The sequence below is a fragment of the Pipistrellus hanaki genome (assembly GCF_964339955.1).
Source record: "Pipistrellus hanaki genome assembly, chromosome: 4".
NCBI classification, from domain to species: domain Eukaryota; kingdom Metazoa; phylum Chordata; class Mammalia; order Chiroptera; family Vespertilionidae; genus Pipistrellus; species Pipistrellus hanaki.
In genome coordinates, this window is record NC_140506.1 from 101560906 (window position 1) to 101576704 (window position 15799).

General features: G+C 55.2%; 2 protein-coding genes across 3 annotated transcripts in view; one reads left to right on the forward strand and one right to left on the reverse strand.

The window, feature by feature from the left end:
- The window catches only part of LOC311622037 (phospholipid-transporting ATPase ABCA3-like), a 107089-nt gene extending 96573 nt beyond the window's left edge, over positions 1-10516 (reverse strand). Inside the window, exon 1 of the mRNA XM_084882737.1 lies at positions 10426-10516. The gene's annotated coding sequence lies outside the window, so the exon portion shown is untranslated. The remainder of the gene's footprint in view (positions 1-10425) is intronic.
- Positions 10517-10620: 104 nt separating this feature from the next.
- CRYM (crystallin mu) overlaps positions 10621-15799 on the forward strand; it is a 15752-nt gene continuing 10573 nt past the window's right edge. For both annotated transcript variants that reach the window (XM_084881885.1, XM_084881886.1), the window contains exons 1-3: positions 10621-10834; positions 10904-11057; positions 12928-12990. In XM_084881885.1, the coding sequence (XP_084738011.1) occupies positions 10647-10834; positions 10904-11057; positions 12928-12990 (405 nt within the window). In that variant the 5' untranslated portion in view covers positions 10621-10646. The remainder of the gene's footprint in view (positions 10835-10903; positions 11058-12927; positions 12991-15799) is intronic.

The window sequence follows — 15799 nt, forward strand, 5'->3', positions numbered from 1 at the left end:
AGTAGTAAGAAAGTACTAACTTCCTGTTACAAGATTAATAAGTAATGGTGACTATAGTTAACTAGAGGCCTGAAGCATGAAAGATTCGTGCAAGAATGGGCCTTCCTTCCCTGACTGCTGGCACCACGCTCACTCCAGCCAGAGCTGCCTTTTTGCTCTGGCCTGAAGCTGTCTTTCTGCTTTCTCATGCTGCCCAGAGGCCTGGAGTGGCTGGGGCAGTGCAGAACACCTGTGTCATTGGTATGGTGAAATTGCAAGCATCCTGCCCTGCCCCTGGCCACTTGGTACCTGTATATGCAAATTAATCCACCATCTTTGTTGGGTTTATTTGCATACTCACTCCTGATTGGCTGGTGGGCGTCACAAAGGTACAGTCAATTTGCATCTTACTCTTTTATTATTGTACATTATACTATATTGTATGTTTAAAAATTGCTAATGGAGTAAATCTAAAAGTTCTCATCACACACAAAAAATTGTAACTATGTGAGGAATATATGTGTTAAATTTATTTTGGAAATCATTTTTTAATATATACATACCTCAAATCATTACATTGTATACCTTAAACTTATACAATATTATATGTCAACTAGAGACGTTGTGCATAAGTTGCTTACAGGGTCAGGGGGTAGGAGGAAGAGACCACAGGAGTTTGGCCAGCCATGGAGGTTGGCTGTGGGAATGCACTGACCACCAGGGAGCAGCTCCTGCATTGAGTGTCTTTCCCCTGGTGGTCAATGCACATCATAGTGACCAGTTGTTCCAGTCATAATAGTCGCTTAGGCTTTTACATAAATTGATTATATCTATTAAATCGGGGGGAGGGGGAAATATATGTAGTTAAAAAGTTCAGGAAACATTTTTTAAAATGGACTACAGTCCTTAAGAGACACCTCATCCACAGAAGATATACAGATAACAAATAAGCATATAAAAAATGCTCTATATCTGTCGCCAACTGGTGGTCCATGGACCCTGGTGGCCCATTAGGCCTCTCAGGTTGGTGACTGCTGTTCTTTATCATATGTCATCAAGGAAATGCAAATTAAAACAATGAGATACCATGTGACCACTATCAGAACGGCCAAAATCTAAAGCCTGACACCAATGCTGGCAAGTATTTGGAGCAACAGAAGCTCTCATTCATTGCTGGTGGGACTGTGACATGTATAGCCACTTGAGAAGACAGGTTGGTGGATTCCTACAAAACTAAACAAACTCTTGCTGAAACTGGTTTGGCTTAGTGGATAGAGTGTCGGTCTACGGACTGAAGGGTCCTGGGTTTGATTCCAGTCAGGGGCATGTACATTGGTTGCAGGCATATCCCCAGTGGGGGGTGTACAGGAGGCAACTGGTCGATGTTTCTCTCTCATCAATGTTTCTAGCTTTCTAGACCTCTCCCTTCCTCTCTGTAAAAAATCAATATAAATATATTAAAGCCGAAACCGGTTTGGCTCAATGGATAGAGTGTCTGCTTGGGGAATGAAGGGACCCGGGTTCAATTCTGGTCAAAAGGGGGGTGTGTGCAAGAGGCAGCTGATCGATGACTCTCTCTCATTGATGTTTCTAGCTCTCTATCTCTCTCCCTTCCTCTCTGTACAAAATCAATAAAATATATTTAAAATTAAAAAAAGAAAAAAGAAGTGCTGTCACTATCCTCTGTTACCTAAGTCAGCAGAGTGACAGGCCCTCCTGCATTCACACATCAGTCCAGACCCTAAGCCAGGAACATGATGATTGGCAAACGGTGAGGGCAGTAGGTTTGAAGTGCTCCTGGCACAGTTTCTCTCTCATCCACGTTTCTAGCTCTCTATCCCTCTCTCTTCCTCTCTGTAAAAAATCAATAAAATATAAAAAAAAGAAAATAGAAATAAAGAACATTGTAGCACAAATAAACAACACACTGGAAGGAACAGACAGCAGAAATGGGAAGCTGAGGATCAGATCAGTGATTTCGAAAAGAGTTTAGAAAAGGTCACTCAATCAGAAAACTAAAAGAAAAGAAAACAATTAAAAAACAGGACAGCTTAAAAGAACCATGGGACAACATGACACATAACAATATTCACATAGTAGGTGTGCCAGAAGAGACAGAAAAAGAAGAAAGGGACAGAGAAGGTGTTTAAAGAAATAATGGCAAAAAAAAACTTGCCATCCCTGGTGAAGGAAAAAGTCACACAAGGTCAGGAGGCACAGAATCCCAACCAAGAAGAGCCCAAACACACCCATACACAGACACATCATAATTAAAATGCCAAAAATAAAGAAAAAACATCTTAAAGGCAGCAAGAGAAAAGCAAACTATTACCTATAAAGGAGCTCCCATAAGGCTGACACCTGATTTCTCATTAGAAACTCTACAGGCCAGAATGGAATAGCATTAAGTACTCAAGGTAACTGAAAGCAAGGATATGAAATTAAGATTACTATACCCAGCAAGGCTATCATTCAAAATAGATGGTGAAATAAAGAGCTTGGGGGAGGGGGGGGGGAGTTGCTAAATGAGTTCATCACCACCAAGCCAGCAATATAAGAAATACTAAAGGGACTGATGTAATGAGAGAACGAAATAAAGAGAAACCTAGGCATACAGATTTAAATGGCAATAAATAAGTACCTATGCATTATAGCCTTAAATGTAAATGGATTCAATGCTCCAATCAAAAGACATATAGTAGCTGAATGGATACAAAAATATGACCCAAACTCTTAGGTGTCATTTTCTAATTGTTTCTTCAGATGGGGATGAATAAATAACCACCTGGTGCATGAGATAAAGAACTTTTTTCTCTTGTTCCCACATTGATGTGGGCAAAAGGGGCCACAGGGAACCTGACAGCGTAGGGGAGGCCTCTGTGGTGGTCGGGTCTTGCAAACTCAGACCTAAAGTGACCACAAGGGGCACTAAAATTAAACTTTAAACAAAAACAGTGATGGTGGGTAGTCACCTCTTAGACGGGAATCTTCCCTGACAAGGTCACTCTTTACCTTAACTGAGCCTATCTGTCCTTTTGCATCTATAACACTAGAGGCCCAGTGCATGAAATTCGTGCACTGGGTGAGGGGTCCCCTCAGACCAGCCTGTACCCTCTCCAATCTGGGATCCCTCGAAAGATGTCCGACTACCAGTTTAGGGATCGGACCTAAGCTGGCAGTCGGACAACCCTCTCACAATCCAGGTCCTCTGGCTCCTAACTGCTCACCTGCCTGCCTGCCTAGTTACCCCTAACTACACCCCCCCCCCGATTAGTTGCCCCTAACAGCCTACTGTTCAGTCGTTTGGTCTGTCCCTCACTCACCCCCCTGCCCCCCCCCCGCCGCCCCCCCCGCCGGCCTTGTTGCCCCAGGCAGCCTGCTGTTTGGTTGTTACTGTTACTGTGATAGAGTCCTGAACAATTTGCCTATGCCTCTATTATTAGTATAGATACCCTTGAAGTGTCAAAGTAACTTGTAACCTCCCTTCCCCCAGGGTCCTCAGAGCACAACCAAATGCCCTGGGCTCCAGGACAGAGACCACAAATCCCTTCATTGTTGTTGTTATTGTGTTAATTGCTGACTGTTGACTGTCCTGCACCCACAAAGGATGTGCCAATCATTTTACTTTTCACCCAATCCCAGGGGTCTCTCTACTTTGCTTTCTCCCGCCTCCCTCATCCGTCGCCAATGGATTTCGTATCCCACCTTCGTCTCCTCCTTGGACAGGATTGTACAGAACAAAGTGAGAAGTCGCCATCTTTCAGAGACCCTTGAGACCCTGCTTCCCGGCCATTGTGGACAGTTTGGCTCAAATACACACAAAAACCCTCTGCAGGCCAGAGCGGTTCTATGTGACCATCATGTACAAGGGGTGTCATCAGAGGGTAATGGAACCACACTGACCAAACAGCAAGAGTCTCCTTCTCCCGGACCCAGAGCACGGAAGGCAGCAAATGCAAATCAGGTTTGAGGAAAAGAATTAAATATGAAAAGGGGGGAATTGTGAGATCACACCAGTAATCTTTTCAGTCAAAGAAAGGGGTGTAGGCAGCCACCATTTGGCTCCATGGCTTACCATTCCTTACAGCAAAGGCCAACCCCGCCCCTTTTCCTTTAAAGTAGCCAATAGCACAGACTGGGAGCCCAGGCTCTGACCAATCAGGAGGGGACCCTGGTTGCTCCGCAGGAGGAAAGCTGCTGCCTGCCATGGGCTCCCCCGGCGGCCTGTGTCATGCCAGGGCCTGGCTTGGGGCTCCTCTTTCTGCCCGCTGTCTCCTGGAGAAGGAACACCTCAGCCTGGTGTCTGCTCAGTTCCAGCCAAACAGCCCACCCCCATCCTTGCTGTCAGCAAGAGCCAGGGCGACCCTGTCCCTTTGGGCAAGTAAAATACACTCTCCTCCTCCAGCTGTGAATTCCTCCAGAGCCAGTCACCAGCCAGAACCCTGGGAGAATGGGACTCTGTATGCCCTCCTCCCTGCCCTCCTCCCTGCCTTGCCAGTGCTGCCCAGGGACCATCACCCCCTGCACCAAGGCCCCTGGTGCTCCTGGCAGGGGCTCACCCAGGCTGCAGGCTGGGTCCCTGGTCGGTACATTTCAGAGGCAAACGATGGAGGTTCCTCTCTCCCTCTCCCTTCCTCTCTCTCTGAAATCAACTAAAAGAAAGCACAGCATTTTAAAAAGCCCTGTTTCCCAGTTTACAACCCAGAAATGCCTTTCTCAAGGACCTGGGAGTGATGTTTGAAATGCAGTCATAGAAAAACGGCTCTCCTGGCCCAGCTTCTGATCCCAGAGTAGACTTTCCATTAACTGCCCCAAGGCAAGCTCCCTCCTGCCCCACCCGGTCCCACCCCCTCCCCGGGCCCTGCAGGGCCCCCCTGAGCCCCAGTCCACCTGCTCCCTCAGCTTTGACAGAACCAAACCCCCCACCCTCCATCCCCCAGTGAATGTGTGCTGATTCTGGCCATTTGACCCCTGTGATCCCCTGAGTAGATGGCAGTGTCCTGTTTCTTCCTGAACTTTTCTCCCCCCCCTCCCCCCCACCTTATGTGAGAAATCCTAAACAACGTGCTGGTGTCAGGATGAGGGTTTGGGGGTGATTAGGGGTGATTGCAGGGTCATTGGGGATGATTGGGGTGATTGGGGGGTGATTAGGGAGTGATTAGGGGGTGATTAGGGGTGATGGGGGGTGATTGTGGGTGATGGAGGGGTGATTGTGGGTGATTGGGGGTGATGGGGGTGATTGGGGGTGATTGGGGGTGATTGTGGGGTGATTGTGGGGTGGTTGTGGGTGATTGGGGGTGATTGTGGGTGATTGTGCGTGATTGGGGGTGATTGGGGAGTGATTGGGGGTGATTGGGGTGTAATTGGGGAGTGATTGGGGGGTGATTGTGGGGTGATTGTAGGGTGATTGTGGGGTGATTGTGGGTGATGGGGGTGATTGGGGGTGATTAGGGGGTGATTGGGGGTGATTGGGAGGTGATGGAGGTGATTGGAAAGTGGGGGTGATGGGAGGTGATGGAAAGTGATTGGGGGTGATGGGGGTGATTGGGGGTTGATTGGGGAGTGATTGGGGGGTGATTGGGGGGTGATTGGGGGGTGATTGTGGGGTGATTGTGGGTGATGGGGGTGATTGGGGGTGATTAGGGGGTGATTGGGGGTGATTGGGAGGTGATGGAGGTGATTGGAAAGTGGGGGTGATGGGAGGTGATGGAAAGTGATTGGGGGTGATGGGGGTGATTGGGGGTTGATTGGGGGTGATGGGGGGTGTTGGTGGTGATTGGGGTGATTGGGAGGTGATGGGGGTGATTGGGAGTTGATTGGGGGTGATGGGGGCGATTGGGAGTTGGTTGGGGGTGATGGGGGCGATTGGGAGTGATGGGGGTGATTAGGGTTGATTGGGGGTGATGGGGGGTAATGGGGTGATTGGGAGGTGATGGGGGGTGATTGGGAGTTGATTGGGGGTGTTGGGTGGTGATTGGGAGGTGATGGAGGTTATAGGGGGTGATTGGGGGTGATTGGGAGGTGATGGGGTGATTAGGGGATAATTGGGGGTGATTGGGGGGTGACTGGGGGTAATGGGGTGATTGGGAGGTGATGGGGGATGATTGGGGTGATTGGAAAGTGATTGGGGGATGATTGAGGGGTGATTTGGAAAGTAATTGGGGAGTGATTGGGGGTGATGGGGGGTGATTGGGGGTGATTGGGGTGATTGGGAGGTGATGGGGGATGATTGGGGTGATTGGAAAGTGATTGGGGGGTGATGGGGGTGATTGGGTGATTGGGAGGTGATGGGGGTGATTGGGAGGTGATGGGGGTGATTGGGAGGTGATGGGGGATGATTGGGGTGATTGGAAAGTGATTGGGGGTGATTGGGAGGTGATGGGGGTGATTGGAAAGTGATTGGGGGGTGATGGGGGTGATTGGGTGATTGGGAGGTGATGGGGGTGATTGGGAGGTGATGGGGGATGATTGGGGTGATTGGAAAGTGATTGGGGGTGATTGGGAGGTGATGGGGGTGATTGGAAAGTGATTGGGGGGTGATGGGGGTGATTGGGTGATTGGGTGATTGGGAGGTGATGGGGGTGATTGGGAGGTGATGGGGGATGATTGGGGTGATTGGAAAGTGATTGGGGGTGATTGGGAGGTGATGGGGGTGATTGGAAAGTGATTGGGGGGTGATGGGGGTGATTGGGTGATTGGGAGGTGATGGGGGTGATTGAGGTGATGGGGTGATTGGGGGTGATTGGGAGGTGATGGGGATGATTGGGGTGATTGGAAAGTGATTGGGGGGGTGATTGGGTGATTGGGAGGTGATGGGGGTGATTAGGGCATCAGGGTAGGCCCACGTGGTGGATGGCGCCCTCGGGGAAAGGACCACAGAGAGCCTCCTCTGCGACCTCCGGAAGGAGCCGCCTTCCAGCCCGGCCCGGGAGGGGAGCCCGCCTCCTCCCCGCGGCTCCGGGCAGTCTGGGCATCACTCACACTGGAACCAGAACCTTCGCCTCCAAGGTCCTCGCCCGCCAAGATCAGCCCGGAGACCGGTGTTTGCGGGAGGGAGGTTCCGGGGGCCTGGGGACAGCTGCCAGGGCAGAGGACGGGGGTGGGGGGTAACTGGGGGGCCGGAGGTCTGGACACTCACCCCGCCCCGCAGGCCGCCGCCGCCCCTCCACCTCCTCCTCCGCCACTGCGAGCCTCGCCCAACAGCCAGCCCAAGGACACCGCCTCCTCCCCTTCCCCTCCCCGACACACCCCGCCCAGCACGTGCCCCCTCCCCTCTCCCCCTTCCCCCACCCTACCCCCTCATCCCCCATGGGACCCCGAGGCCCCACCTGGGCCCTGCCAACGCCGCTTGGTGCCCCCTGCACACCTCCTCCCGCCCCCCAAGTCCGCAACGGCGCCTGGGGGGGGGGGGGGGGGGGGGCGAAGAAAGGCAGCGGGTAACGGCCCGGCTCAGGTCCGAACGCTGAGCCGCAGGTGCCATGTGGGCCTCTGGGCCAGGCGCTGGGCTCTGGCACCCCGGCTGGGCTCCAGAGGCCGGGCACAGGCCGGACGGGCCCCATGGCTGCTGAGGGCCTTGCTCTGGGGTCCAGGCAGCCTGGGCCCAATCCCTCCTCCCCTCCCTAGGCCCGTCCCACCCCCATTGACGGGCTCCTAGGGATCCACGCAGGGCCCCTGCCTCTGGTCTCCATCCACCTGGAGAAGGGCTTCCTGTGGGCCAGGCCAGGCCCTGCGTCCGCCCGAGGGCATGGCCGGTGCTGGCCGGTGGGAACAGGCCGCCCAGGCGCTCAGCATCCCCATCCGAGGAGCCAGAACTGCACCTCCTCTCCACCCGCTTCCTCCTGGGGACGCCCGCAGCCACAGGCTGCTCTGCCCTGCGCCCCTTGGCCAGCCTGTGCCTGCTCAGAGAGGACCTGAGGCACAGGATTTTGTGTTTCTTCTGGAAGATGAAGAGTGAGCTGGGGGACAGTGGAAGGGACCGCCAGAGTAAAGGAATGTCTTAAAGGGCCAGTGATGAAGCCAACTGGGAGACCAGAGCCAAGAGCTACTAAATAGCTCCTCTCCCTTTGAGAGGCAGCTAGCCGGGACAGATTCTGCAGTTACTGAAATGGCTTGGGCGGCCAGTGGTAGTATGGGAAGGGGACTCTGCCCTTCTGGTTTTGCATGCTGCCTACGTTTCCCATTAGAGCCTTAGCATAGTAATCACAGTTTAACTGTCCAGTCTGGTAACACCAGCATTGCTGTCATGGCTGGTGCAGATGCTCGCTCTGTCTCCTCAGAGGTGTGCCTGGTGATTTCTTCTGCACAGGCAGGTATGGTGCTCCCAGCTCTGTCCTCAGAGCACTCTGCATTGTGCACACCTATGGCAATGAGGGAGTTTCCACGCTGCAGGCAGGAAGAAGGAGCTTAGGTGGAGCCAGGAAAATTCTATTTTCTTCTGTTGAAAGTTATTAAATTTTTATCTTTATTGTTGAAAGAATTACAGTATTTTTTAAATCCCCATTGATTAAAAAATCCCCTCTACTCCACACCACCCCCACCCAGGCCTTCACCGCACAGGTTGTGTCCATGATTTATATATATATATATATATATATATATATATATATATATATATATATAGAGAGAGAGAGAGAGAGAGAGAGAGAGAGAGAGAGAGAGAAAGCTTTGGCTAATCTCCCCCTACTTCCCACCTTCCCTCTGAGATTCGTCAGTCTCTCTGCTATCACCAGAGTTACGCGTCTTGAGACACCCTTTTCTTTCCACCTTTTGGACTGTTCCCAGGTGAGTCATTTCACCCGAGTGGTACCATCTCCCGGGGGCTTGGGTGGGCAGTGTAAGCAGAGAGCTAGAAATCCCAAAGAAAAAATGAAAAGAAGCAGTAGAGATTAAAAAAAGTCTATAACAGAAATGAAAAATGCCTTTCATGGGCTTATTGGTAGGTGGGCTTATTATTAGCTGAGAAAGAAATCACTGAGCTTGAGGATATGTTATCAGAATCCTCTTTGCAAAGAGCAAAGAGAACAAAGGTTGAAGTAAAAACCAAACAGAATATTCAACTACTATGGCACAACAACAAAAGGTATAACATGTGTAATGGGAGTACTGAAAAGATTAAAGAAAGAAAGAAAGAAAGAAAGAAAGAAAGAAAGAAAGAAAGAGAAAGAAAGAGAAAGAAAGAAAATATGTAAAGCAATAAGCCTGAGAATTTCCCAAAATTAAAAGAAATATTCCATGTTTGTGGATAGGAATATGCAGATGCAATTCTCCGTTTGCTTTTTAGATTCAATGCAATCCCTGGCAAGTTATTTGGAGGCAAAGGAGACGAAATAGTGAAAACGATGTTGAAGGAGAAGAACAAAGTTGGAGACTGTCTCTACCCTGCAGCAAGACTTAGCACAGCACCACATCTAGCCAGTGTGGTATCAGGAAGTCAGATAAAGAGATAAATGGGACAGAGCAAAACCCACATAAATATCGTCTGACAAAGAAGAAAGACTACAATGGAACAAAGATGGTCTTCTCCACAAGTAGTGCTGGCACTGGATACTCACACACAAAAGAATGAACTGGAGGACACAGAACGTACTTCCTTCACAAAACCCCATCCAAGTGGATCACAGACCTCAACGCAGACTGTGAAACTGGAAGCCATCCTAGTAGGAAATGTTAGACAGACTTGGGCATGGCAATGACCTTTTAAACACACCAATAAGCTAGATGTCATTAAAATTAAAACCTCTACTCTGCAAAGACACTGTTAAGAGACTGAGAAGACAAATCATAGACTAGGAGAAAAGAATTGTAAAGCACACCTGATCAAGGACTGATACCCAAAATATACAAACAACTCTTAAAACTCAACGGGAAGAAAAAAAACAATTAAAAATGGGCAAAAGCTTGAACAGATCTCACCAAAGAAGATGGCAAATAAGCATACGAAAAGTCGCTCTACATGAAATGCAAATTAAATCAAGGAGATACTTTACACACCCACCGGAGTGGCCTGAACCCAGGGCGCTGGCACCCCCCCCACACACCCCGTGCTGAGAGGGTCTGGCCAGCAGGGGGCGGCCAGGGCTGCGGCGCAGGGGGCGCTGAAGCTGGAGTTCCAGCCCAACTCTGCCTGGAGGGACAGGCTGCGGAGGATCGGAAGGCGACACGTCTCCCCCCACCCACCCGCTCCCCCGCCTGGAAGCGCCTTCCGCTCCTCCATCTGCCAACCAGTGGTGTTGGGAGCCAGTTGGGGAGGAAGCTCGGGGACGCTCCCGCCTCTGCGGCTCTAGGGCGGCTGCACGGAGCCTCCTGCGTGCTCCCAGCCCAGGGGGCGGAGGCCAGGACCGCACCGTACCGTCCCCACCGTCACCATTCACTTATATTCAATGAGTTCTCATTATTCGCTTACAGGTAGCCCTGGCTCACCCTCCTTCATACTCCATCCCAGGTTACCTGCGGGCGGAGGGGCCTTGGTTAGAGGTCTTCCTGGCCCAGAGAGCCCGTCCCACAGGGCGGACCCCGCCGCCCCCGCCCCGCCCTCCGCAGGCCCCGCGGGAGGCTCCGCCCGGGCAGCGGGGGTGGGACTGGCCGGCCCCGCCCCGGGGAGTGACCGCCCGGAGCGCCTGGGGCCGCGGGGCGAACCGGGCAGGGGCGGGCCGTCGGGTGGCTGCGGGATGAGCGGGGTGAGCGGAATGAGCGCGGCGCCCGTGCTGCTGGGCGCGGCCGAGGTCCAGCGCCACCTCCGCGGCAGCGGCCGCCTCCTCGCGGCGCTGGAGGCCGCCCTGGCCGCCTTCTCCCGCGGCCCCGCGGGTGGCGTGGCGCAGCCCGTGCGCTCCGTGGTGCCCGTGGCGCCGCACCGGGGGTGAGCGTGGCTGAGGGGGGGAGGGGCGGGGCAGAGGGGGACAGAGGGGGCTGAAGCCTTTCCCCGCAGGTTCCTGGGGGTCATGCCGGCCTACAGCGCCGCGGAGGACGCCCTGGCCACGAAGCTCGTCACCTTCTACGAGCGCCCCCGCGCCGCCCACGCCGCGCCCTCACACCAGGCCACCGTGCTGCTGCTGGAGCCGCGCTCCGGAGCCCTCCTGGCGGTGAGCGACCCGCTGTGCCCGTGCCCATGCCCGTGCCCGTGCCCTGTGCCCTGTGCCTGAACCTGTGCCCTGTGCCCGTGCCCTGTGCCCTGTGCCTGAACCTGTGCCCTGTGCCTGTGCCCTGTGCCCTGTGCCCTGTGCCTGAACCTGTGCCCTGTGCCCGTGCCCTGTGCCCTGTGCCTGAACCTGTGCCCTGTGCCCGTGCCCTGTGCCCTGTGCCTGAACCTGTGCCCTGTGCCCGTGCCCTGTGCCCTGTGCCTGAACCTGTGCCCTGTGCCCGTGCCCTGTGCCCTGTGCCTGAACCTGTGCCCTGTGCCCGTGCCCTGTGCCCTGTGCCTGAACCTGTGCCCTGTGCCCGTGCCCTGTGCCCTGTGCCTGAACCTGTGCCCTGTGCCCGTGCCCTGTGCCCTGTGCCCTGTGCCCTGTGCCTGAACCTGTGCCCTGTGCCCTGTGCCCGTGCCCCGTGCCCTGTGCCTGAGCCTGTGCCTGGGCCCTGTGCCCTGTGCCTGTGCCCTGTGACCTGGAGGGTGTCTGTGTCCCGGCTGTGGGGGGGAGGGATGTCCTGTGCCTGAGGCTGGGAGGGAGGGGTGTCCTGTGCCTGAGGCTGGGGGGGAGGGGTGTCCTGTGCCTGAGGCTGGGGGGGAGGGGTGTCCTGTGCCTGAGGCTGGGGGGGAGGGGTGTCCTGTGCCTGAGGCTGGGGGGGAGGGGTGTCCTGTGCCTGAGGCTGGGGGGGAGGGGTGTCCTGTGCCTGAGGCTGGGGGGGAGGGGTGTCCTGTGCCTGAGGCTGGGGGGGAGGGGTGTCCTGTGCCTGAGGCTGGGGGGGAGGGGTGTCCTGTGCCTGAGGCTGGGGGGGAGGGGTGTCCTGTGCCTGAGGCTGGGGGGGAGGGGTGTCCTGTGCCCCTGGAGCCTTTGCGAGGCACACCCGCACACTGTCAGCTTCCCATGGGGCACGGGCAGAGGTGGCCTGCTGAGCTCCCTAAGTGCAGGTGCCAGTCCACACAGCCCGCCTGCACCGCTGGTGACTCGAACCCTTCTATGAGGGCCCCGTTTTGCAGAGGAAACTGAGTCATAGGACACCAGGCCCAGCCTCCCGGGCAGAGGGGGCAGTCAGGGCCTCCAGAGGCACTCAGAGCAAGTCCTGGGCCTGTCCCTCATCGCCTTTGGAACCACCTACTGAGCACTGACCGGCGTGCAGGCATCCTGCCGCCTTCCTCCGGGGATTCTTGTTATACCCCCCCCCCCCCCCCCAGGTCCCACTGAGGTCGGGATTACTGTCTGAGGCCTCACAGCCGGTTACCGAGAGACCCAGCGATGCCTGCTGTGGGCGGGCCCCTCACCTGGCCCCGGGCCCGCAGGCCATGCCCTGCCCGCAGGCGCTGTGATGCCAGGCAGCAGAGGCCTCAGCAGACGCTCCATGGTCCATCCAAACCTGCCCTGGGTCCTTAGCTTCCCCCGAACCTCCACCTTCACAGGAACCTGACTGCTCCCTGCTCCCCTGAGAAGAGAATCTGGCCCGTCCCCTGGGGCTGATCCCACGCTGCCTGCCCCGTGGTTTCTGGGGGAGCGGGACCTGCCTAGACTTTCCAGCTCACAGGTCAAGGCCTAGACCCGTCCTGGCCGGCTCAGGAGCGGTTCCTTTTTTGTCTGTAAAACAAGACCCTGGAGCTGCCTGTGAGGAGGGAGGGGTGCGGGCAGAGGAGCGGAGCTGAGGAGTGAGGTGTCTTTCGAAGTCGCATTTCTCAGAAGTGGGAGAGTCGGGTCCAGGGGTAACATAGCCTTCACTGTGGGCACGATGGCACCTCTTGGGCTGTGGTTTAGGGTGTACGTGTGGGCGGGTGCTCCGTGCTTGCTCTCTGTCCTTCCTCCCAAGGTCATGGACGGAAACGTCATCACCGCGAAGAGAACCGCAGCCGTGTCCGCCATCGCCACCAAGGTGAGCTGGTGCCGGGCCGCGTGGGGGTGGTGCTTCAGGCTCATGTGTCTACGGGAGAAGTGGGGTCTTACCTTGGTCTTCTCACAAACGTAGCTGGGACTCTGCACGCCAGACATGGGTGTCAGTGAGCGCAGCGACCCACACGTTATTAGCGACCACTCACTGAGCCTGCCAGACCCCGGTGCCCACTGCACTGTCCCGGACGCTCCCCTCAGTCCTGCCAGCAGATGAGGTTGCATCTCCAGGTGAGGAAGGTGGCTCGCAGAAGATGTGTGAGCTGTTCAGGATCACAGAGCTGCTAGGTGGCAGAGAAAGAATTTAAAACTTGACCCCTTTAACCCCCCAGACTGCGTTTGCCCCTGCACCATCAACTCTGGCAAACCTGAGGCTGCCCAGAGGGCAGAGAGTGCTGCCAGGGAGCAGAGAGCGAGCGCCTGTGCAGGCGATGGCAGCACAGAGCAGACACAGACAGTGAGAGCGTTGAGATAATGAGCAAACAAGAGCCTCTTCTGAGTTTAACAACACGCCCGGATTTGCTTTAAAGACAGCACTGCCACCGGCAACAAAAAGTGCATTAGTATTTGAAACTAAAGCAGAACCAACATTACAGGGATGGGTTACAGACAGTTTAAATTATCCAGAAAAGACTTCACCGAGGAGGCGCCATGGGGTGAAGACTGAAGGAAGCGGAAGCAGGGAGCGGAGGGGGGGGGGGGGGGGGGGATTGGGAAGGCTTTCCTGTGTTGGGGGCCTGAGCTGAGATTTAAAGAAGGGAGTTCCCGGTGAGGGGCAGGAAAAGGAGGGCCCTGGGCCCTGTGGGCGCTGTTCCCGCAGCTGCAGGGCCCCCCCAGCCAAAGCAGCCTGTTTGGAGGGAGGTGCCAGCCTGGACGGGGCTGTGGGGCCTGGCACGTGGAGGGGAAAAGGCCTGGGAACGGGGTTCGGAGCCCGAGTGTGACGGAAACGGATCTGGCAGCGGCCGGGCCGGCAGAGGCCGGGCATGCAGGTTGGGCGTGTGGAGACGGAGGGAAGAGGCGAGGATTGACTGGCCACTGTACATACGGGAAGGAACCTGAGCACACACCTTGCTAAGCTGGTTTCTGGAAATCCTATCCAGACCCAATTCAAACCGAAACGACACCGGGGCTCCCTGGCGATGCCTGCCGCTGACTTCGGAGCAGAGTGACCGCTGCCCAGGTTCTTTCCAAAGCCACCCCCGTTGTCTCGCCTTCGCTTGGGGGTCAGTGAGGAGGGCAGAGCCAGCATCACCGGCCTCGCAGAGGTCACGGGGTGGAGACGGCCCCCCTCACACACGTCACAGTAGGCCTGCCAGGCTGCCGGGCCTTGCCCTGGTCAGTGGTGTCCAGCCCAAGCTGTGCCGGGGCCGTGTCCCCTGAGCCCTGTCGCCTCGCTGAGGGCGGCCCGAGAACCTCGCTTCTAAAAAGCCTCCGGTGCGTGCTGATGACCAGCCAGGCTTGGGAGCCAAAGGGCTCCCGGCCCCTCCCGGGCCAGGTGCAACCTGCGCCCACGCCTCCTGGCTCTTCCCGGGCAGGCAGGCCACTCTGAGGAGCGCAGGGCCATGCTGCCGATGCTCTGTGAGAGCCCGTTTCCCTCCCCTCCGCCCTCACCAAGCACTTCGGGGGACGCATTGGCGTGCTCAGGCCGCCGGACGCTTTAGCGTTGTTCCAAGGCGGCACTGGCAAGGCTTCGGCTTGGCGTGTGTTTGCTCAACAGATGTCAGCGTGCCCCCGGGCCCGGCCTGTGCTCCGCCCAGCCCCGGTGGTTAAGGAAAAGTGGACACGAAGCTCCAGTCCACTCAGGGAGACAGACATTAATGCACAGAGCTACAGCCCTGCGGACACCGAGCGGAGGGGGGGAGAGCTATGAGGGTGGACAGTGGTGTGGGCTAGGGGGCTTTTCCTGTGGGAGGGTCTCTGGGCTGAGATTGGAAGGAGCAAAGGAATTCCTCGCAAGGGGCAGGAAGAGAGCGGAACCGCCCTGTGGGGTCAGAGGCACAGGGGCCTGGGAAGCTGGAGTGGTTGGAGGTGAGACTCCCATGGCGTGAGGGGCTGGGGAGGTGGGAGGGCCAGGCTGAGAGACCTTGGCAAATGCAGATGGAGCACAGGCCTGCCAGCTCTGTGAGGGAGAAATGCAGTGATTCACACACGTGTTTTTAATTATCCACATGTTTACAGGAAAAGACAGGGTGTGGGAAATCCTGCTATGATTTAATAAGTCTTATGAGTGTTATGCTGTTTACAAAATGTTATCAGTTATGGCATCACCTTTAAGGTAACAGCCTGTGGGGTCCCTTAACACGACCCGCGTGGTTCAGGGCCCACTCAGGGTCCGGTTTCTGGAGAAGGCCGCACACTAAAATGAAGAGAGAGACTGGAAAAGTTAATTTGGGAAAATGGGGGCCAGGCGGGAAGTCCACCTCTAGTGGGAAGACTGACCGCTCTCTGGCCTTTGACCATTCCTTTTACTGAGATTCTGAAACAAAGACATCTCTTAGGTGGGAAGTTCCAACAACAGAAAATCAACAAGAATTTACATTTACATATGATTAACAAATTAAAGTTGCCTCACCACTATCTCAACTAGACAATGAGTTAATAGCTCTGACCATTCAGAGCCCTCAAGGTCAGCTAGCTCTTTTTATATTTTATCTCCAGTGACAATGTTAGGTTTCAGTTCCTGGCCACAGCCATCAAAGTTGGACATTTAGTTTCAGAGGATGGGGGTCACATTTACAGTACACGAACCATTTCTGAAGCCCGGGCGGACTCCCAGAAAGAGGTTGCTATTAACT